The 25,285-nt window shown below is 36.2% G+C and overlaps 1 protein-coding gene across 3 annotated transcripts in view; it reads right to left on the bottom strand.

Annotated features, from left to right (window-relative positions):
• The window catches only part of LOC148946959 (uncharacterized), a 154,667-nt gene that overhangs the window by 98,876 nt on the left and 30,506 nt on the right, over positions 1-25,285 (bottom strand). Inside the window, exons 1-2 of one of the 3 annotated variants that reach the window (XM_089096761.1) lie at positions 9,604-10,715; positions 2,508-2,772 (exon numbers count right to left, since the gene is read on the bottom strand). In XM_089096761.1, the coding sequence (XP_088952887.1) occupies positions 2,508-2,772; positions 9,604-9,824 (486 nt within the window). In that variant the 5' untranslated portion in view covers positions 9,825-10,715. The other 2 variants (XM_089096762.1, XM_089096763.1) reach the window with 2 other exon arrangements.

Here is a 25,285-nt window from a genome sequence, read left to right as displayed (position 1 = left end):
AGAGGGTATGTACGAATTTTTATGAGAATTATCTATGGTTGTTTAGTAGATAGTTGAAGTTTATGGATAGCTAAATCGATAACTATAGTCATTTCTATTATAATAGTTTATTCGGTACTTATTAAGAATCCAGTAGTCACGCGATAAGTGAAGTTTCGTTAAAGCTAATGAAATAAAACAAAATAGGATGAAAATATAATAATTCAGAAACAAATTTGAACTGTAGATTTGCACATTAGGGGGGGGAGGTTAGAGCATAGCATATATTAAATACGTAACCTAACCCAGCCTAGGTACCTTTTAGTCCCCCTAAACCTAAAAAAACTAAAGTTTCAATATAGTTCCCGGAGTGAGAAACCCTTTGTTTATACAGCTTCTCATATGAATTTCCGGGTAATACGCAATACAATTCTTGCGTGACTACTGGATTCTTAATAAAAACCGTTTATTCTTCACAAATTTGGTAGCGCAAAAAGATAGTTTAAGTGATAGCCAGTATCGATTGTACGGTCAGTTTGACTAAAACACACAAGAAGTGTTCCAAAATAAAAAAAAAATATTGTTTAAAAAAAAGCATTTTCCCCTCCTCCAATTCGAAGATTTAATTCCAAAGAAATAGTTTTAAATTTCTGCCTAAAACATCACTCTTTAGGCGTCAGACCACCTTGGAAAAAAACCTTCCGATGATTGCTGAAAGCTTTGGCTGAGGTAAATCCTGTCAACCAAAAACCAAAATACATCCCCTGCAAAACATACGATTGGCTTAGGTTCACCATACAGCGCTTCCATTGTAGACAGTTACAGGTCAGCATCTTAGAAACCATCCAATGAACTCAAAACTAGGTTCTTTTTTACTGTTGATTGTTCTTAGGAGAGAGGTAATTAAATAAATTATCAGGGACACACATACCCCCTTTGGGAGACAACTTTTTCTCCCAAGGAATCTTGGGAAACAACTTCGATATTTCAAAGGAAGACCCATGTGAAATGTTCAACTTGATGAATTTTGAACTAACAAAACTTCTCTGGCATCCTTATTTTCGATTTCACGTTTATCCAGTTTTTGGCTCGTAAATCTTGTCTTTTTCTAATTACAGTTCTAATTTACTTCAATGCTATGCTTGTGACTTTTAATAGGACTGTTTTACCAAAGAAAACACTTTTACAAAGCTGCAAGCACCTTTTTTGGCGCAGAATCCAAGTAGGCCTATCTTACTTTTTGTGTAGGGTTGCTATTTGGAAGTTACGGCTCAGAAATCCCGTAAGGATAGATTTGTACCTTCTAAAATCAATCCTATTACTTGCTCTTCATATGGCCCGAATATTAAACTGATTTTCCTGCCATTTTCCATGTAACCTAGCAACTTCAAACATTTATCGCTAGGTTTTTTTCTATAGGAAATGCGTTTTGATTTTGGACGGCCGATCGTCCAAGTACAGAGGCTAAAAAAGGAATACTAATATGGAGTAATTCCCATTCAAGCTGTCTACGATTTAAGCTATTGCAGCGAATAGCTACTACTGGTTATGAGAAGCAGTCAAAAAAATGAAATACACACACATGTACTTGATTAGAATTACCACCAGCAAAAAGCCAAGTATTACAACCCATTAGTAAAAACCAGTAGTCAAATCATTATCACAGACTAAATAATTAAGCACCACTCTCATCCTTATGGCTATACAAACGCACAATCCTAATCCGTACCGGCAAGTCTTTTGTGAGATGTAACAAAAGAAAATTGGGTCTAATATCTCGTATATCTTTCACACCTTGCCCAGCTCCAACAGTTCAACAAATTCAGCTAATGAGCAGCAATTGGGACACAAGTTTTAATGAGGGTGGGGGGTCAAAGAGAGTAATAGCCCTCAAAATCAGACATAATTATTTAATGCGTTTTGTTATAAACAATGACTCAATTAAAAGAAATAAATTAGTTATGTTGATTACTGAACTTCCTTCATTTTCCATGATAAACATTCTGTTTCAATGTTAACGTAAGTCCACTTGGTACTTTTTTTCTGCATTCCTGGCCATAGAGCCCATATGATGTGGGCTTTTATTTTTTAGATTTGCTGTTGAGTTGCTGAATGAATTTATCTATCTATCTACCTACTTAACCCTCAAATTTGCGATTGTGCTTCAGTAAATGGACCCTGAGATTATATTTCCATAGTCTAAAGCGTGCCTTACATGTGCTATTTTTGTTGATGTTAACGTGTAAATAGATAAAATAAATCATCTTACTTGCCAACTTCTTAGTTTAGATCAGGCACCGAAAGGGATCTGAATTCGTAAATAGTTTACTCTGTAGTCAGTTTCACAAATATAAACAGAAAAGGAGTAATCTCATATCAGATGAATCAGGCGGAAAGTGGGCAGCCCCTCGAGCTCAAGATATCTTGTGATGGTATTAATCTACATTACGGTTTTTCTTTGGTTTTATGGTTAAGTTTTTTTTACTTATCAAATTCAAAGAAGACAGCCAAACTAAAGAAAAAAATACCTGATCTGGCTTCAGGCCTTGTGGTATCCATGTATACTCCTCCAGAGCGCAGCCTGAGTCGTCGTCAGAATGAGAGTGTCGAGTGCCATCCGCTAAAAAAGTGCCACTTGGAGATGGCGTTGAATAACCGCCTGTTTTAATTCGATTGTCCACAGGTATAGGCAATCCATTCTGATTCATACCAGAGACGCATGGCTCGGAAAAAGCCGGGAAAGATGATTGGCTGATAGACCTTCCTGATTCAGAAGAAAATGAGCACTCTTTCCTAGAATTAAATCCACTTTTTAAGATTTAGAAAATGCAAATTCCTTTAACAAAAATAAGAGTAAAACTGCAAACACTTTGCTTGAAAGATTGCGCCGTGTGAATTTTGTTTTAATTTCTCATGGGAATACTTTTTGATTGGTCAAAAGTCTACTTCACCAGAATGATGCCAAGTAACTTGAGTTCATGTAAAATTAAATCACTTTTAATATGAGAGAAATTAAAAAATAATGATCAACCGCGAAAGTATGATCTGGGTGGCTGATTTTTACTAAACAGGACTATGAATTAAGGCGTTCAGAGGCCCTGCCGATTGTCCCTGAAATAACATTCTTCTAAAAACTGTTTGGTTTTTCACTTCGTATTTTAGGTTGGTTCTTAAAAGACTAATTTTGTTCGAATGAAAGGGAAAAACGACGCTAAAAAATCTGAAATGCATTGAAATTATCCAATGTAGAGGAATTGCTGCCCCCCTTGATTACCACTGCCTTCTGCTATTTCCGGTGCTTTCGTGAAGGCATATTAGAATGAAACAGGAACGACCAGTTGGTAATTGCGAAGTTTTATGTACAGATAGCTTTTGAAAATATGTGAGCTGAAACTGTATTGTTCATAGCAATCTCAAGTATCTAAAAAAAGTTTTACTTCTTATCAATTTCATGTATTCAATAGTCATGCGATCTGACTCGTTTTAAGCTTTGCCGCTATTCCATAAGCAATAAATTCATTTTACACAATAAAACTGATTAACATAAACATGAGGGAGGCTGCTGTCTTCGTCAATCCCCTGTTTTGCGCGCTGATATTCACTCCGTTGGAAGACACATGGCTAGTTAGTCCAATTCTTTCAAATCATGCTAGGTTAGCTGGTAAATTTCCCTTTTTAATAGTACTCCAAAGTCCAAAGGATCTTTCATAAAACTAAAAAATACTGGTTTGAAAATGCATTTAATTGGTTTCGGGGGCCCCCTGAAGAATATATCAATTAACTGCTTATCAGTTGGCGCGTCATTACGTAATATTGTGCAATGAATGAGGCCCCACACAAGTCAACTATCGGCCGGAGCAAGTCAACTATCGGCCGTTCATTTTGTGTGGACAGCAGGGCTATATATATTTGTAGGAACAAATATACTCGCTTCGCTGAGTGGCAGTATGGGCTCGTATGAGTCGTATGGGCTATGAAACTAGGATGCTGCAGGTGTATGGGCTCTGAAACTAGGATGTTAAGTATTCAACAGTTGTAAAACGCTTGACTAATAAAGAATTCTCGCTCAGTAGCACGTTGGCCTTGTTCGAGTCCAATTTTTTTTTACGGTACAAAATGAGAGAAACTGGCACTTTGACAATATCTCTACTATTGCTTCGAAATAGTACTATAATCTTATAATATGGTACTATAATCGACTACTGGTTTTGATATTATCAATCTTCTGTCGCAGAGAAAAATTGTGTCATTGAATGATAGATATTAACTAGATTTGACCCATTAGCGGTTTGTTATCAACCAGACAAGCTATTACATGGTTTTGAAGTCCTCTCTTGGCCATGAACGTAGACAGCAACTTATCTTAGGAGACCAATCTCGAAAAATGCCAACAATCTGTAGATTATATATAAAAAAATATAGAAAATCAAACAAAATCGCAACAGTGGATCACTGGGAGTGGGTGAGGTTGGATGGGCAACTGTTCCTCTTCCCCTGACTTAGATGAGCCTTATTTTTTCATCGTTTCTTCTTGCATCTGTAAGAACCTATCGACCACCAAGTCTGGAACAGCCTCTTTGATCCAAAAAAATTCCTCAACATTCTTGTTTACGTTAGCTCGGCCAATCCCTCAGGTGTATGACCATCCTGTCGTAAAATATCATAGTGTCAGTAACGTATTCTCACTGGTTCTTCATCGAGATAATTTTTAGAATTAAATAAAGATATACAGCATGTTTACTGTTATTAATAATTAACTATGACATTAATACTGACGATCCCAGGTGCAGAAAAATTTCTATGACCGTTTAGTGTAATAACGAGAGATGAGTGGGAGTTATAATTTATATCTGTACATTCAAGGATAGGAGGAGTCCCCTGAGATTGATAATAAAGCGGAAGGTAAAGAGGAGGGATGTAGTTGGCTACAGGCACATACCTCTAAAAAATCTTTGATATGTTTATCGCCCAAGAGCTAGTAATCCTGCGAAGTCTATTTTGCGTAATTTAAATATTCAATTTTATATTTCTTCCCACAAAATAATAATACAATTTTATAGCGATTCAAAGTATAGATAATCATTTCATCACCTAATAAGGTTACTTTTTTCTCTAATAAATAGGGGGCTTCTCCAGTCCAACCATCTTTGGTATTTCTCATCGTGCCTTCTTTGTACCTCCGAGAGTTCAGAAAGCGTGCACAAGTACTACCCTCTTGCCTAGAACATTGAGTAACTCTTCATCTCTTATCTCCCAAATTTGTGTCAGTAATTCAGGTTCACGTACAATGCAAATTTTGTTCCGTGTTTTTACAGCGGGGTTGCGCTTTCATTTGTGACGAGGCTTAATTGCCTGTCCATCTTACACCCTTAAAACCCCTCTCCTGCTTACACCAATAGCCTCCTATTTGTGCTTCTGGTACTGTTCTAATATCTGTATAACACGCGAGGTATCCACTCGACAAAAGCAAAGATCTGACGCTATCTAATACTGTATAAACAAGTAATCAGGGGATTTTCACTCTGGGAACTATATTTAAACTTTATTTTTTTGGGGTTTAGGGGGAAAATCCTAGGTTAGGTTACGTATTTAACATATGCTATGATTTACCCCCACTCCGCTCCCTAATGTGTAAATATAGCCCAATTTTGTTCATAAACTATTATATTTTCATCATATTTTGTTCTGTTTCATTAGCATTAACCAAACTTCACTTCTCGCGTGTTTTACAGATATTAGAACAGTACCGTGCTTCTTCTTTTTCTTTGAAGAGAAAATGATAGAGATCCGGTTCCTACTAAATCCAATACAATATAATTCAAGTTGTCTATCATTAAAATACAGCATCACAGAATCATGCATCAATGGCTTGCACTACTAAACCATATGATTAAAACACTAGCGCCTGAGATATTGATGAATTGATCAATGAAATGAATTCAAAATTGAATAGCTTCATATTTTAAACCGTCCACTACACTTATGGTATGACATCCGTATCGAACAATTAATCAGCTATTGGAAGAAGGAACCTCAAGTCGGGTTGCTGTCCTGAATCCCATTACCTACACGCAATCATTAGCTTATAAATCAGGTGCTTTAACGACTTTGAAAAGATTAAGCAATGATAGCCTATTTTGACAATTTTCAACTGTAGGCTATATACCTTTAGAATTATTTTTCCTATCCAGCTAAATATGAAACTACCAGCAGCAGAGCTTGTTGAATGACAGACATAAAAAAGAAAAAGAAGCATATACTCTCTTGTGAGGACGAAAACCTATGAATTATATAAGGAATACTTGCTTGACTTCAGGTGCCAGTCGTATAACTTTGCATTAGTTTCAGATTATTAGTTGGCTGGGAGTTATGGACACTTGCCGAATATACAAAGCAAGATAATCATTCAGGGGGAAAATCCTTCTGAATATATAAGATATGCTTCAAGTGAATGCTACTAGTATGACCTTAAATAAAAATGTGGTTCTCAAAACTGTCTAGAATGTAACTCACTTTTGGTACCACCACTTATGTCCTTTAATTCGATATTGCCTTGATGTATGACGTTCGTTTCCAAAATATTGTTTAAACTTCAGGGCCCGAAATTTCAAACGACATATTTTCCATTATTATTAATTTCTTTTTATCAGCGTTATCAGCTAAGGTATCCTTTGGAAAGAATACCAGAGGAATAAGGTTAGAAGTTATTTCAGAAATCGTTAAAAAAAAGCTTTGCCAGCCTCAGAGTCTATCATTATCATTGTTCCTTCATGAGAACCTCTTTGGGAGTTTTTGGCTGACTTCTTTGTAATATAAAAATCATAAGCACTTGTTCATCAGTCTGATTTGCTCTTGGCTAAAACTGTCTTAAAACTTAACTGTAAAACAAGATATAGATCTTGAGAGATACAATTAGCTGACAGATGTGAAGAAAAAACGAAACTGAAGAAATTGAGACAACGTAACCAAGTGACTTTGAGGCCTACATGAACATACTTGGAGAAAAATACCAGCGATAATTGTTTTCAAAATCAATTTACTTGTCTATTAGCCTATATAAAACACTCGAGAAGTGAAGTTTGGTTACAATAAAATAAGATGAAAATAGAATACTTTATTAGCAAAATTGTGAAGGTCATTTGTGAATTATTAAATTGGGAGCTTCGGCGTCGGCTGACCGTCTCAAAAACAAAGAAAAGTGCATTATTAACGTGATTCTTGACCTAGTTCATTATTAACGCGATTCTTAAGGACACGGTTATTTTGCTTTGACTAATGATAGAATATAGTGTCTCATCATGGATTTTCAAGAATCATTTCAGATTGTTGGAAGGGCTACAACACAATTGAGCTGGAATAAGCAGGTTTCACTCATTTGAAAGTGAACGACAAAAATAATTTTCTCGACCCAGAAACCGGCGCCTCTACCTAAAAAGTGGAGAGAATGTGGGGTTCCGCAAAGTGGAGGAACAAACGGCACCGATATACATCCCGTCATCATTTACATACATACTTAGTAGAGTACATGTGACGGACGGTAGTAAAGGCTGAAGGCCGAGTTCATTTTAACACGATTCTTGAAGACATTTCTACGTTCTGGGAGCATATTTCCAAGTTGTAGTTTTCGCAATTTTGCTAATAAAGTATTCTATTCTCATCATATTTTTTGGTATTGTTCTATTAGCTCGAATCCACGCGATATGATGTATAGGAAAGATGATAAACAAACTAGTCAAACATGTTATTTCAACGGAGAAATCGTATGCCGAGATTGCAAACAGTGGTTTATATAATATTTAAACATTAGTTTTTGGGGTTTAGGGGGGAAGGTACCTAGGTTAGTTAAACCACTAGGGGGAAGGCAATTTGCAAATATATAGCCCATATGTGTTTCTAAACTATTATATTTGCATCATAATTTTGTTTTATTTCATTAGCATTCACCAAAATTCACTTCTCGAGTGTGCTTTATATAATAGACAAGTACCTCGATTTTTCTTAAGAAACAAGATTTTGGATTTTTTATACGATTTGTTTTCAAAGAATACAATAGCATGTTTGAAGGAGTGTCTGCAACTCAAATACAAAGAAAAATTTGGGAATTTCACTTCCAGCAATGTCGTTTAGGAGATGAAAGGGGTAAAGAACCTTAATATTTCTGTTGTTTTCGTAAAATTGCCTTCTCTTGGACTTATGCTTTCTCTTTCATAAGAAATGGAAGAATTCGATGACACAGGACTTAGATCGGATTAATTCCTATACTTATTTCGATACTTAGCTCAACTATCTATGCTATGAGATGCTTTCCTCATTTTTATCATGCTTCAAAATTTTCCATGGACAAACCTCCAATATATTGTTGTAACATCCTTAAGATTGATATAAATACAGGTTGTCAATAAGGTTTCTTTACAATTAAAACAATGTATAAGAGCGGTAAAATGCTTCGGAAAAATTGTCGGTACTTATGTATTATAGCGACCCCACTCAAGAAGTGAAGTTAATCATAATGAAATATACCAAAATATGTTGTAAATATAATAATTTAGTAACAAAATTATGGAAACTACGACAGAGATTTGTGGAAAGCAGGCCGCCCAGAACGTGTCATATTAAATACCTAACCAGCTCTATACGTTAAATATTTAACTAAAACGTACCTACATAGTAGTTTATCTCACTCAGGCTAGGCTAATTATCTCCGAGTGCAAAAAGAGAAACCGGTTTTACAACAGATCAAGAACAACAGCGTTGTCGCTATAATACACAAGTGCCAAAGCGTCTTTAGGCCTAGGCTAACTATCTTAACCTCTGGGTAAGTTTTCCGATTTATTTAATAAGGAGATAGCCAAGATATAGACACACCTTAAGAATCAGAATTGCATCCTGAATCCAAATATAAAATTCATTTGCGTTGTAATTAAACTTTACCCCCACCCCTTAATGTGGAAACATATACCCTGAATTGTACATACGATATCAACTCTTCATTACTTTGACAAACTGTTAAATCAACTTGAAGAAAAGAGTGGCTTACGGAGAATTTTAGTACAGACATACAACTCAGGCTGCAAATTTGGAGGGTGGGGTAAAGTTCATTTCCGACGCAAATGAATGTTACATTTGGACTCATGATGAAATTTTGATTCTAAAGGTATGTCTATTTCTTAGTTATCACATTAATGAGTTACCGTAATCGGAAAATTTGCGTATATATTAGCTTGCTTTGTTTGATATAGGCCTACAATAATAGGCTACTTTCCAAGATGACAAAAAATTGCATCATCTAGAGTTTTACCAAAGTAAGATTGGTTTTGCTACTTTTTGTTTTAAGACCTAAATGCAAAAAATCATATCGAGTTTTGGACGGTTATTGGATGGGGACCGCTGCCTTCAGAGTACAGGGATTATGTGTATTCTAAAGACTGCATTCTTTGCAAATCAAGGTATCGATACTCTCAGCCTAAAGGCAAGCAATAACTAATTCATAACTTAATGCAGTACCGTATTACATCTTACCAATTCATCCTTTTAAACGTGAATAATTTAAATCCGGTTAAACACCTACATCCAAAAAAAATCTGATTAAAAATCACTGTTATCACTTGATACAAAAATACTCACACAGAATCTGGTTGCTTCGGTAAACTTCGCGTCGTCAACCCTCTGGGTATTGCTTTTTTCTCACGAACCTGCCGGGTATTTACGCCATATACCCAGCAGACCTTCCACCAGTGGTGCCTGCTATTAAATGGCCTTAGTGGTAAGGTCATAGATTTATTTCGAGATAAATCAGTAGGTTTTTTTCGGAGATCTTCAGTTGAATTTGATTTCTTAAAATCCATTTTTGTGCGTAAACAAAACTATAAAAATTTCACAAATTCATATTGATCATGAAGTTAAATTCTTGATGCATTGGTCGGCCTCTTATTTTCTTTAAGACTGAATCTGCTCCATACCCACATCTAAAACACCGTTAATGGAAGTGCACCAATCTGCGTATCCCATGTAGTGATTGGAAATGAACTCAATGTGCCCTGAGTTTTTTGTACCCCTTATTTTTGACTGAATAAAGGACCAATTTAGTTAGCCTATTTAAAATTGAATCCGAGGTTGGAATTCAAATTGTGTTTCCCATTTACGTTTTAATACGTTCGGAAGAAAGCGCAAAATAAGAGCAATACAAAAATTTGCAGCACAACATAGTATCGAGGCAGCATTTACCAATTAGGTTTGTCCTCTGTACACCCAATCTTAAAACGCAACTACTTGCAGAATTTTTTATTCTAAGAATAAGTCGATGTGTTTAGCTTTGCACAGAAATTACAGAAACACTAGATAGCTCTCTTAATAGAAATTATTCGGGAACAGAATTCCTTTCGTTTCCATGATGTTTTTATCTTGAAAGGTCACCTATTTTCTTATAAGCTGTATTTGCGGTTAGACAACCACCAATTATTCGGCAACAGATATGCAAATAATTTGTAATTTTATCTGCTTAAATCTAAAAAAATAGTAACCGTTTTAGCAGTAATCCAATACCGGTTCTAGGAGATTCACTGTGCAATTTTTTATATTAGCAACTTCTATAATGAGATCCACTATTGTGCTGTCACAGCAAATTGCAGCCTGATTATTTATGAGATATTTTAGCACCAGGTTAATTGAAAACTGATCACTTTCTAAGAAGGAATAGTTGACACAATTTCACAAGTCCACAAGCATTAATAAGTACAGCGAAGCATTTGGGTATAAATCAACCACTGACTGAAAATATGAGAGGTAATCAGGCTTGTTAGTAGAGTCCGGAGCAACTCTAACCCTGAAGCTAGCAGTATAGCTTTTAGTTATTCATGAATTTAGGCATCAATGTATATTTTATGCTGGTCATATTTACAATGTTACGTACTGCTGAGAGTGCGGATGAATAACAGCAAGAAGTCTAGCCGTTTTTACCATTTTCGAAATGGATGTCTCTGCCTATGGAATTTATTAAAATCTCTCCATCAACACCATTAGTAAATTGTTTCTTTAAAGATTTTCCAAAATGAAAAAAAAATCTAGTTTCAGAGGACTTCTATTCTCTACTACCTACGTCGCAGATTTACGCGGGCTCTTAGAACAGGGGAACCCTCTCCTGAAATCTCGGTGGTGATTCTGGCCTCTTTTGCATCCGGGGCAAAATATTAATTAGCGCACTCTTTTTTGTCTCCCAGAAATATGCAGGCCAAATTTTAACAAAATTTTCATTTCTTAACAAAATTTTGCCAACTGTGCCCTCTACTTTATTTTAATAAAAAATAAAATTTCAAAAATTATAAATGATTAAAACCGTTATATATTTTATTTGAAATTCTGCGCCCCTAAAATTTATACAACCCGGGCAAGAGCCCCCTCTATCTCCCTCCTAAAATCCATTCTGTGAAATCGAAAGGTTTTTACTGTACCTATCGTAATATCTGCGTTGTCATATAATTTGCCTGTTATTACGATTTTATTAAATTTCTGCTCTTCCAAATTTTTTACTAGATTCCAGTGTATGTGAATGATCTTAGCCGTCCCTCTAAATAATGAGATGAATAACAGTTGATTTCGGTTTCTGAATACAAGGAGACATAATTATAGTTGAATGGGCGAAAAATTTGCAGGGGCTGTCACTGGAGTATACAGTGTGAATGTCAGAAAGCCGCTAATCTTACTAAGATTAAGTGTTGCTACGACCGACACATGGTGGATTTGAACCCCTCAACACCACTAATACCCCACCCCTAACTTTTCAGCAGAATAAATGACAATAATGCAGTATGATGACATGGTTTCATAGTAATTAGTAAAGTGTCTTATGTGGCAGTCACTCGGTGCCTAGACAGAATCAAAATGTTTTTACCATCATGTTTTTACCATGTTTTTTATCATGGTTTTACCAATAAAAATAATAGTAAGTCTTTTTTTCTGATGCAAAGTAATGTAGCATTAGCTTGTACACATGCTACATCTTTTAAATCAAACAGTTCGTGCTAAGGAACTGTAAGTAAGGAGCGACACGGCTCAATAGTAACCAAATTTTTTGCCAGAAAAAAGATTACGGATGCGTGTTTATTTGCTTTTTTGTTTGTTTTTTTTCCAGGCGTGATCATATCAAAATAATTTTCCTAGAAGATCGGGAGAGGGTGCATTTAAACGGAAAATAAAAGTTCTAGTGCCCTTGTAAAATGACCAGAAGGAATGGAGGGCAGCTAGCCCCTCTCCCACGCCCCTTTTTTTCCACAAAGTTGACCGATCAAATTTTGAGGTAGTCATTTTGTTCAGCATAGTTGAAAGATCCAATAAATATGTCTTTAGAGGTAACATAGCCCCCATCAGCCATAATCCGTGGGGAGAGGCCTGTAAGTTATGAAATTTGCCCATTGTTTACGTATAGTATTTGTTATTGGGATGCATACAGACATTTTTTTGGGGGTGGGAGGGGGTGTGTTTGGGATGAGATTCGATGGGGAGTATTTTTCAAAAGGGTAGGAAATTTCCGGGGGATGAAACATCCAGGGGAAATTTTATACTACAGGGATTTTACAGAATTCCTATACGAGGAATGGCTTGGGGTATCAACCTTAAATTTTCTGGGAGTAATAGGGAGACCAAATGGATTTCAAATCTTGACTTAGAGGAGAGGCAAATGGGAAGAGTTTAAGGGCTTTGTCATAAACCTATTATATTTTTTTGCCACTATGGGCCCCTTTTGAACTAGAATGTTTTCTCAGTGATGTAGCGATCTAGAACGAAAGAAACTACACATACTTTGGTTATCAAAATAGGGTATCTACATTATGTCAATAACAGTTTGGGAGATTGAGCTGCAATTTTCAGGGCGTACTGGGGTGACTAATTTGACTTTAAATTAGGACTTTATAGAGGAGGTGACACCTTGAGAAATATAGGCAGGGATTGAGATGAAACCTTTAGAGTGTTTGGGGGAGGAAAGAGGCAAGGGGTCTCCGTGTTTTTTTAGAGGGTAAAAAAAAACAAGGGCAACAATATTATATGTGTGCGTTGCATCTATTAGTTTTTGAACTACTAGCCCAAACGGAAGTTCGTCTTGGCTTGTGCTACCCTAAAATGGACCCAAAATATTGTTCGTCTCTGATAATTTTGTAACTGACAGGGCATGTAGACAGGACCCGGTAGACCTGAATGAAAAAAGAATATTCTGAAGATTGGCTGTATCGACTTTCTCAGATTTTTCCTCATATTTGCTTAGTCTTACAGGGGGTGTACACAAAGACAGGGGAACCTCAAAGACAATGAAGACAAAAGGTATTATAAAAAAAAGAAATGCCCAATCGATTTATAATGCTCAAAATAAGTCCATTTTTTGTATCCCCAATTGGCTGGCAACTTACCTGGAGAAGTATAATTGGTTATTGAAACCTAAAAGCAAAAGAAACATCAGTCTGTAGTTTCTTGATGTCGAGGTGTTGCAGACATGGTGTTTTGATTACCTGGGTGCACATAGTGTCGCTTGATCTACCTCTCCCATTCACTAATTCGAAATTTGAGTTGCACTTGACCCTCTGCTATAACAGCCTGAAAGTATACTACTTCTCCTTATACAAGTTTGGAGCCCATAAGAAAAAGGCCGTTTTTATCCCTTTTTTGGAGCCAATTATTGTGGGGATGATCGTATCCCAATTTGTTTTTGCATATTAGGTCTCTCTTGGCCCAAGGACATATGGTTGTAAGTTATAAATTTATCAGGGACAAAAAAATGGTCTTTTTCTGAAAATTTGTATTAGTTACGGCCCTTGCTCCAGGGGCTCTGTGGGTCTTCCAGAGGCATATTTATTGGATTTTGGATTATTTTGAACAAAATGGTTAGCTCAAGACTTTGATTAAATGGCGTTACGGAAGGGCTGGGTAGCGAAAAATGGCACGAAAGGGAGGAGTGCTTGTTGCCATTCAATCACGTTTGGCTCTTCAAAATGGCGCTAGAACTTTCAATTTCTAATTGAATGAGGCCCCTTCAAAGTTTCTATGATCCCCCTTTCTAACAAAGTGGCCAGGGGAAAAATAACACATTGATGATCTGAAGCTCTTTATTACAAATAACCCATTACCTCTGATTTTTTTTAAATTATCGCCAATGACATTGCCTAGATCCTTAAACCTTATATGCCCCTCGGGCATAACTTACAACCCTTGCCCTGAGGGCTGGGGGGATTTGTTATACTCAAAATTGTAATTTCCAGACCTTTCAAATATGTTGAACAAATGGCTATCTCAAAATTTTGATTGGAAGTGTCAGGGAAAATTATGGGCATGGGGAGGGGGGGTAAGTTGCCCTCTGATCACTTTCCACTAATAAAAAGGCACTAGTCCTTTCAATTTCCAATCGAAAGAACCCTTTTTGAAGCTTCTACGACAAAACTTTCTATTAAAACGTTATGTGCCCAAGGGCATAACTTACGACCTCTTGTCTTGAGGGCTACGGGGGGTTGTCATCCTTAAAGAAATAATTTCCAGACCTTTCAACTACGTTGAACAAAATGGCTATGTCAAAATGTTGATCGGAAATATTTAGAGAAATGATGGGCGTGGGGGGGGACTCTCCCTGCGATTACTTTCGACTATTAAAAAAGGCATTAGCCATCTCAATTTCCAATTGAATGAGCCCATATTGAAGTTTTTACGAAACACTTTCTATAAAAACCTTATATGCCCCCTGGGCATAACTTCCAACCGTAGCCCTGAGGGCTGTAGCGGTTGTCATACTAAAAGACATAATTTCCTGACCCTTCAAGTACGTTCTACAAAATAGCTGTATCAAAATGTTGATCGGAAGTGTTTGGGGAAATGATGGGGGTGGAGGGGGGATATTCGCCCTTCGATCGATTTCGAATATTAATAAGGGCACTAGCCCTCTCAATTCCTAATTGAATGAGCCCTTTTTGAAGTTTTTACGACAGGACTTTCTATAAAAAACCTTATATCCCCCCAGAGCATAACTTACAACCCTTGCCCTGAGGGCTGTGGGAGGAGTGTCATCCTCAAAGACAGAATTTCCGGACCCTTCAACTACGTTGAAGAATATTTATATCTCAAAATTTTGATTGGAAGTGTTTGGGGAAATGGTGGGCATGAGAGGGGGGTTAGCTGCCCTCCACTCACTTTCTACTATTAAACAGGGCACTAGCCCTTTGAATTTCCAATCGAATTAGCCCGTTTTGAAGTTCTCCGACAATGCTTTCTATAAAAACTTTATATGCCCCCAGGGCATAACTTAAAACCCTTGCCCTGAGGGCTGTGGGGGAGTGCCATCCCCAAAGACATAATTTCCGGACCTGTCAACTACGTTGAACAAAATGGCTATCTCAAAATTTTGATTGGATTTGCTTGGGGAAATGGTGCGCGTGGGGGGGGTGTTTGTTGCCCTCTAATCACTTTAGATTGTTAAGAAGGGCAAAAGCCCTTCCGATTTCCAATCGAATGAGCCCTTTTCGAACTCTGTTCGACAACTCCTTTGATACGAAGTGCCCTGGTATAAAAGATAGCCAAGAATACATTGTGCCAACATCGTTCTTTACTTAGACAGTGCTATTGTGCTGCCTCTGATGATACATTCTTCAGAATATAACCAGACTCAGACTATCCTTTGAAGTAGAGTTAGTTCTGTAATCCACGTCAGGTATGAGGGTTTGAACCCCTCTTTCAGTCAAAAGAAAAATTAGTGCAGAATACAGCAATTTAATTATTTGCCAAGGGTTTCTAGATAGCTTCGTAAATCTGGGCAGATATATATCACAATGTTTCAACATTTTATGCACATCATTTCCAGTATTTTTATTTTCAGTCACCCTTCCTTCACTGAGACCTTATACTTGCATGCAGATCGGACGTTACAACTAAAATGTTTGTTTTTTTTTAAACACAAGAAAAGAAGTTCTGAGCAATTAATTTGACTTTATTCAACATAATAAATTAAAATATAAATCATACAGAATATAAATCACTACGCTAGGGGGAAAAATTCATTTTTCCTAACGCTTAGTGTTTACCTACACAAACGTTCCTAGAAACACCCAAATCTAATAAAAAAAAAAAAAAAAAAAATAACCTTCTGCCAAACACCCCAGGACAACAACCACCATCCAAAAACAACTCCAGCCACTTAGGGCAGTTTGAAATGCAATTTAAAGCTACGAATTTATGTGATAATTTCAATCAATTGGACCTTGAGCTCGTACAAAATGAAAAAGATATGTCAATGAAGGATTTTCTTTGACCCTATCAGTCGGAGCAGCAGGGATAAAACAGTATGTATCGTCCATAAAAAAAAGGGAAAATTACCGTATCTGTTTGATTTGAATTACCTCAGATGTGCCGTAGCATGCCCGCATGCAGGAAGAAGGTCTCTAGCCACCCCCCCCCCTTTGAAATTTAAAGATTTCCATCATGATTCCCAGATTCTTTATATAACTCTCTCCCCCCCCCCCAACAGATTTGTGTGTATACGCCCATCCTGTGTATACTTTATCATGCCAAAAGCTTTTTATAGACATCTCCAACACTTCTTGAATTCCTTTGGAACTTGCATTAATCTTTAAGAAGAAGCATGATTTACTATGTTCTAAAAGGTGAATGTAATATTAGATTCCCATTGATTTAATAATGGGACTGCTGTTCTTCCAAAAATAGTCTGGTTTCATTAGTAACATCCAGTCTAACTGAAATCCAGTTAGTTGGAATTTTCTAAGTATTTCCTAGATAAATTTCACAACGACTTGTACCTTTTGTTGAAATTTTGTGAAATACAAATGAAACTTAAATTGAATATGCAAATCAAGCTTGAAAAGAACAAAAATCACTACAAACAAAAGTTTGGGTATCGTTTGGGTAAAAGTTTGGGTATTTTGGTTAAGTTTCACTCGTTTTAAGATTTATTTACTCAATTACAGTAATATCTATTGTATGTTTGTTTGCATTAATTGTTTATTTAATTTCTTTTCGTTTTAAGTTTCATTTATACTTCAATAGCAAAATATTTTTTTTTGTTTTAAGCTTGATTTTCATATTCAATCTAAGCATTACTCGCTTTAAGATCTATTTATTCATATATATTAGTAGGGTGTATCTATGGAATTTACGTACCTCACTAGGAATTACCATGCTATTTGCGTACAGCACGTTCCTTAGTACCTCGCCATGCTATTTGCGTACAGCACTAGGAATTACCATGCTATTTGCTTGAGGCCATAGGAACCACGTTCTATAGAGTTCCGAGGAGCCACAAAAATGTACCAAGTTGAATGGGCTTCATCTAGACCCTCCCTTAGGGCACTTTTCACCTTTCAAAGAGATTTACTTGATGCCCTAAGAATTCCCCTTCTATTCTACGGGCCCTCTACACCTTTTCAAAGAGGAGTCAGTACTCCCTCACACAGTTTTACGTAGACATTTTTTTTTTTTTAAGTTGGCAAAATATAATGTGGTCTAACATGTTTTGAGAGTATGGTCGTAATTATATAACTCAATCAGACTGGTTTTTGAGTCAACATCCGTTTTTTTAGGAGCCAATCAGAGAGAGAGAGAGAGCGGAGGTTACTCCATATACGATAACTTGATTGGTAGTTGGGATTTGAATAAAAGGAATGGTTTTCATTGCAATTCATATTAGTAAGAGAATTGAATTCAGAGAGAATAGTTTATTTGAGAGGATATTAGTAGAGAAAAATGAGTGGTGCATTTACATTATTGGAGATTAATGATGGAGCCGGCAGCAGCAGCAACGATATACGAGTACCCAATGTGGCTGTGGAAATAACCGGAGGCTGTAGACTATGCCTTGAATGGGACGATATGTATGCTAGATACGTGATATCATTAAGCAAATTTAAGCAGGAGGAGCAATTATGTTTTGCTGGAAAAGTGAATATTGTGCATATAAATAAACTTCGGTCAGCATTAGATGTGCTATCGAAATATATTGATGAGAACAAAATGCATCAGTGAATAATATTCTTGCAATTACGCTCAATAAAATTGTTTCTAAATCAAAGGTATTTTTCTTTTTATTGTAGACTAGCTTATCTTTTTTAGAGCAGAAAAAATTCTGGTTAGTCTGAAGTTGGTTGTGAGACTCTTAGGACTAAAAAATGGATAGATTTGAGAAAAAGCGAATCATGGGGAAGCTTGTGCTTATTGACAAACGTTTGATTCTAGATGACGATTTTATAAAGCTGTCTATTCAAAAGGAAGATATGTTCTAGGGGAATGCTTGTCGATATAATTAAAAGTGATTTCCCATCATTAGACTATCGTATGAAACTTCTACATCGTGGTCCAAATGCATTTACACAATTTATTGATATATTGATCACGACACGGCAAAATGATAATGTGGATATGCTTTTAAACATTAGTTTAGAAATTTAGGACTTTTTTCATGAGAAAGATGGCGTTCAAGGATGATTTACTCCTCTCTCTATCTCAGACAATTTTTTGTTGTTGCTAGCTCAGTTTAATTTTGGCAGTGAGTGTGTCAACACATGAAAAAATGTTCCATATATGTCCGCTATGTATGTACACACTGGACAGCTGGTCATCATGTGAGAATTGCACAATGATTGATGAGTATGATGAAAAGTGTAGATTATAAAACCCGTGTAAATTGCATAGAGGATATGCAGTACAAATTATAGATTGTATTTCCTCTCTTGAACAGGTTTGTGGCTCTCATCCTAGAGGGCACCTATGCTCCATTGCCATTATGATAAATGTATTCAGTGGGAGAATACATAACTCGGTATAATTGAAAAAAATCCTAAGAGTGATTTTAGTTCAATGCAGGGAGATTGGTATTGTCGGGGGTTTACATTGTTCTAGGAGGAGGAGCCAGGTCGTCGATTCAACTGTTGGAACAACAAAAGAATATGGTTTCGACGTCATCTTTGTGAAGACAATTACTACTACGATTATAATCCCACAGCTTTTTCTTTGGCTGTGACGGAATGTGATTGGACACTATTTGTGAAATTGCTTAACACAGACCAATTTAAACTTATGAATTCTATGGAATACATGAGAATAGCATTATCGATAATTAAAAGAGGTCTTACATGAGTTATGCCTTACTCTACCGTAGAAATTTCTTCTCCGACAATGACCTAAGTCTGGTCAATACACGGTTAAATTGAACACTTTATCTATACCAATTGTGATAGACAGATATATATGAATAGTAGAAGATTCAGTCTTAAGAATAGAAAAGTTGTTTTATCTTGTATATAAATTTTTATCTTTTATTACCCAAAAATTCCAAATACATTTTTAGAACATTTTATTAGTAGGGCACTAAAATCAATATTAAATACGCTTGTAAGTATATTTTCCACTAGAAAGTCGTTCAATCGAGTTAAGTCAACGTAGATATCGAGAAACTGCTTGTAGGTGTAGCCATGACATCTGAACATAAAAAAGAGTAGTGCATGACAGTCACATGTCATAGTTGTTAAATCATGTACTATTCTTTGATTTTGAATTATGGTTTTCCCACTGTTTTCAATAAAGTTGCTGATGTATTGAATGTATAATTTTTACGATATTCAAAGAGTATCCAAAAATTAAATATTCTTAGCTATTAGAAAGATGTATAGCCAATGGCCGGTCTTTAATATTGATGGGCTGCTATAAACAATCATGAGGGCATCGTTAACACTTGTAATGTTTTCAACGAAGTCCGAAGGTGTGCAATAGGACTTGTATTGGGACATTTATGGATCCATACTAAATATATTGATTATTTGGTTTGTATTCATGGTGCTAGGTCTAGTAGAACACTGCCGTCGGGTCTGATCTCCCAATAGGTCTCAAATTGACTCAATGATATTAGCGTGATACTCTCAGTCAAAGCATCGGCAAATGTAAACTCTAAACGTACATTCCTTATTTGTAATTTGCTCATGTCATGAGTCCCCAACAATTCCAAAACAATAACCTCTTGTGCTTTTTAAAACTTTGAATAGATTATTCCATTTTCAAGTAGTTGAGAGTCATGATCTAGGGATTAGAGTGTCAACTCGTACAGATTTCTACAGAATTATTTGTCAAATAATAGAGCTTAATGCGGAATATCATTCACTTTTCTCACAAGGCTAGATAGACCGAAAAAATTGAAATCTTGAAGTGATTCAGTACAAGTTTTAACGGCACTGTCACTCTTCATAAGTGTCAAAGCCAATTTTGATTCGATTTCTTCATTGATAAATGATGGATCGGTATAGACACGAGAGCCGGAGGTGCTGCGACGTTTGGTGGTGATCGTATGGGGGATAAGAAGTTTAATGTTGTTGCCTTTGCTCTTAGCTTTTCCACTGCCAATGCAACAGAGCTCATAACCTGTTGTTTTTGGACGTGAAGAATTGCCGATGTAATAAAGACATTTGCATCGGATGCTGCAGGAAGTGTTTTTCTAAAAATAAAACTTAACGGGGCTAGTTGCAACTTTATGTCAATGTTGACATTGGGGGGTAACCATTGAGATATATTGAATATCTAATGATTTAATTGTCCAGCTATATGATACTCCTGGCTCACTGCTGTAGTCAAGTCACCATCAATATCAACACCGTATCGATATTCATAGCACAATTAATGTCCTGTCAACGTTTTGTGTGCTTGTGGTCTGATTACCATAAATTGTATGTAGCTTGCATAGTAGGATAAATTATTTCTAGTGCTCACCAATATACCATTAATAAATACAGTAATTTGTTTGAATAGGTTGTGTAGAATACAGTTTTCGTAGGAGAGACCGTCGGCAACAGTTGGAGTTGTTTTATCTGACTTTTTCTTCCCCACAACATTTAAATCAATAAATGTTGATGACAAATCAATGAAATAGTCTTCATTGGAAAATATTTGAAAGTGTGTATTCTCCGAGAGGGGATGTTGGGGGTTAAATTTTTCATAGAAGACATACTTGAAAATGACATGAACATTATCAGAATCGAATAGATTTAATGAGGAACTGATTGACGGATATGCCGCCTAGTTTAGGAAATAAGTAATCGTAAGAGAAGAAATCCTTCTTTGATCTAACAATCTTTTTCTTTTTCTTCTTCTTCTGCTTATTGGTCTTCCTTGTTTTATTCCTCAAAGTCCTTGTTGATGTCCTTCGGTTCTCGCCTGGGTAGAGCCTGATGAGTGAATGACCTGCACACATCCTTTTCAATCCCTTCCCATTTTGTTGAGATTTTAAAAACTCACCAACGGCTCTTGTTGAAGATCTAATATTTTCATTAACACTCTCCTTGAAATTCTTACCCGACCCCCAGTCCTGTAGTGTGGAGGCAGCAAAATTTGATTCAGCAGGCATAAGATATTTTATGGCAAGGGGTATTGCAAAACGAAATAGCCTAGCCAACCAGCTACTAACACCATAGCCAGACATTTTAGTACGCCCCTTGTAGTAGTCCAATCCATTACCTATTTGACGTGGACTCAGAGCACCAACATAGCAATCGATATCGGGACAGACAAATGGAATTCTTTTATTGTTCATTTTAGGTGATTGTGCTGGTATCGCCGACAATGGGTCGGAAATGACATGTAGTCACTGCTAAGCCTTTTGTTATTGCTAGAGGATCACCCAATTCACTTCTTAGTGTTAACTGACAGAGTTCCAAATACGAAGTGTTTACAGGAACATACTGAAGATGCTTTATATTATAGTGACGAACAAGTTCATGGGTTGTTTTTCGTTCAAGAAAACGTAGGAGGAGTATATTTGAATTACCGACTCTCGGTGTTTCCACAAAGGATGCATAGAGAAATATGCAAGAGTCCGAGGCGAAACCAGGCGGATAATCAGCAAAAATAACTTGATTCATCCTGTAAACGATGCCAGCATTTTCCCCATTGATCATATTCTGTTTAAAGCCAATAGCGTATCTCATATTATCATTGAGAATTATTATTTCAGTGTCAACAGTTGAGGTAATTTAAATCCTATCGTGTTCCAATGAATAATTCAAATGGAATTTACTATTCCTATGATATGATATTTTTCTTTTGATCGTATGACACAAATCTGTCATATCATGATATTCAATATGTTTTAAATTGCATGTGGCTTTTCTCTAGATTTAAGAGCTTAAACCCATTCATAGTCGACACAGAGTGCCCAATAAAATAGTATAACTTTTATATAATACACATGATCCTTTCTGAGGATTTCATAGGTATTTTTGACAATACAATTGACAATAGCCCCTTCATACGAACTGTCAAATTTGATGGCGGGGGAGAGTTTTGTCCAAAAATCACTTGTCGTATTCAAGTCGTTGTAGAGAGGATCGGAAACGTTGGACATAAATGTTACATAGAAATCATTGGGAATTGTCAATATCTTCAACACCGATCCAAGAATCAAAATCAGAGTTGTATACTAGCCACCGAACAAGTAAGTGTCTCCTACCCCTGTGAGTACGATTCTTTAATATCTTTTCAATTTGATAGATTTCACTATTATTTTTAACCTTTTGTAGTTCATAGTCATAAAAGCCACCGAAAATCTCTTTATATTTGGTATCGCGCAAACGATAAGTTATGGGTTTAGTGTCTAGGATTTTTGCCACTTTATAAAGTTCGGTGGACCACAAGTAAGTCCTCTGTTCAAAAACATTATTTGTTCAATAAATTCGAAAAGTATCACCAACATTGAATTGATTTTTCTTATTGGCAATCGTTTCATTGAAATATTGTTTAAAAAAGGGGCTTAAATTATCACGATCAGAATGATGAGCTTTCGGTGAGACTGAATTTAAAAAAGAATGATAGAATTGTTGAGAAAAGATAGGACTGACCATTACTAAATCATGATTGAGATAAGACTTATTTCTAAGCGCGGAATATCTTTTAAATAAAATCAAACATTTTCTTATCAATCTTTTGGCTAAAACAGCCATTACGGAGCTGTGACTTTAATAGAGCAGAGTACTATAGTTCACTAGTACTTTTGCAACATGGGGATTAACAAATTTACTACCCAGATCCGTTTGAATTTTTTTATACGAATCCTGTTCGAGAATACTTTCAATGGCCTGAGCAACTTCAACGCCTCTCTTTGTTCGCAATGGAATTGCATATGCATAGCGACTAAAAACACTGATTGCAAGTAGAATGTACTTGTACGGTGTATTGTGATGGCTTTGAATCTCATCTAGAGTTAGGAGATCTGCTTGCATTATATGCAATGGGGAAAAGGCTTTAGTTTTTCGATATTGATTAGCACGAAGTCTGTGATTTCTATGCAGAGTGTAACTTGATTCATTTTGTAGATAGTCCTGTACACTTTTAGTGTGAACACCAGTGACCTTGGAAAGAGTGGTTGGGGAACTTAAACTCCCCGCTTCATCAATATTTTCATAAACACCTTTCAGAACTTCAACAATTTTGAACGTAAACACGTTGTGTAACGTCCGCTACTCTTTTGTATACTAGTTGCGGTTGTTGATGATGACATGATATGTTTTAGCTTTTGCCTCCCCACAATTGTCAAGTTTCCACTAGGTGTGCTGGTATTGTCCAAAATTGATTAAAAACGTTCTTTATGTTCTTCTTCATGTTTTAATGTTGTTGTCGATGTTGTTGATGCAGTTTCATTTAATTTTTTTAGAATTTTCCTATTGCTATTAATGCTTTTGGAGAAATTTAATGCTTATAGAAAATTGTATAGATGATTGTCAAATGATAGTAGTCCTTTACGATATTTAACCATATCATAGATTAAATCAAGTAGATTATAGCTCTTGCCCTGAATTATAATCTCTTCCCCATTGCTCTCAAGTTGAACATGATCACTGTTTAAAAGATAGACTATGAGCTGTTTTCTGTTTTACCGATATTATCATTGTCTTAGAGTACCGGATTTAGTTACAATCGAATCCGGTTAATCCCTCTTCTATTGTTTTCCAGAAGCAGCAGCAGAATGCAGAGGAGTTGATTCTTTTTTGTGATCAATACCACTGGTCTTCACACGATAGGGCTTATGTCTGTCCACTTGGCGAAGTGTATCTTGAAGTAAAAGCAGTTTTTTATCATCCTCAATATTCGCGTTTTCAATGAATTTACTTACATTGTTCTCAAAGTGTTCCACGGGTGAGAGAGCGAGTTCTATTGGAGTCAATTCATAGGGTTTTGCCATTCTTTAGAGAAAACAGTTTACAAGTCCTGCAATTATCGGTAGTAAAAATGTGAAAAAGTTACCACCCACCTGAAGAAGTCGTTTCTTTTTAAAATTCTTTCCTTTGTTTCTAGAGCCCAATGTACGTAAATGGAACGATGTTGCTTTGCCTGTTGCTAAGCTACTTCTGGCAGTTGAACATTGCCCTTGGTCAGATTTAAACAATGTTCTGATATTAGATTAATGAAGTCATTGTCAATACTAAGTTTGAGTATGGCTTTCCTAAGCGAGGGTTTTGAAGTACTTACAACTGAAAATAGATGTCTATTTGCATGTAGTTTCTTCAGTGTCATGATAGCAACTAATAGGTCTTTTTAGTGTTGACGGGGAGATATACTGTAATTTCATTGTCAAAAATATCTGTGACTACACGCAAATCCTCGGGTGTATTTTGATTAAGATCCAATAGGATATAGCCTTAGGGTTTATTTGTTGCCTGATTGTACGCTGAGAGCAGAAATTTAGGGGTGCCTGGATATATTTGTTTATTGAGAGTCGTTAGGGAGTAGGAATCATGAATAACTCTGAAGATGATAAAGTGGATGCAGTTCAATGCTGGTTGTCGCTCATATTTGCTTTCATGAATGACATTTTACAAACTAAGAATAATAAATATATGTTCATGTTGACAACGACTGTCTAACAATTATAGCAATTCCTGTGACCACTACTTAGTTAGTTTAGTCCAGTTATTACGGATCAACTTTGAGTATTCTTCCGTAATTCTAATCACATTAAGTCCCATCCTAACCTGTTTCCTTGCCAGCCCCTTGGTGGCAATCGATAATATTTTATCATAAGACCATTGTGAGAAACTGTAGGAATAGTGTTTATTTTTCGGCTTTTCCACAAACATTTTAACGCAATCTTTAATTATTTTAGTTAAGAGTGTTGTTTTGCCTGACATTGAGGGCCCACACAGAAACGATCTGAATGGTGTTTTAAATTGATACATGTTCCCTTCAATAGTTCACCTGGACAACTAACTGTAGACTATAGTTGTATAATGACTAAATAATTTCCCTACCGCTAGTCTGTTCAAGAACAAAATCAGTAAAGAATCATATTTCT

The sequence above is a fragment of the Artemia sp. Qi Xiang Cuo genome, chromosome 11 (assembly GCF_049724085.1).
Source record: "Artemia sp. Qi Xiang Cuo chromosome 11, ASM4972408v1, whole genome shotgun sequence".
Lineage (NCBI taxonomy): Eukaryota > Metazoa > Arthropoda > Branchiopoda > Anostraca > Artemiidae > Artemia > Artemia sp. Qi Xiang Cuo.
This window is presented reverse-complemented; position numbering and strand designations above follow the sequence as displayed.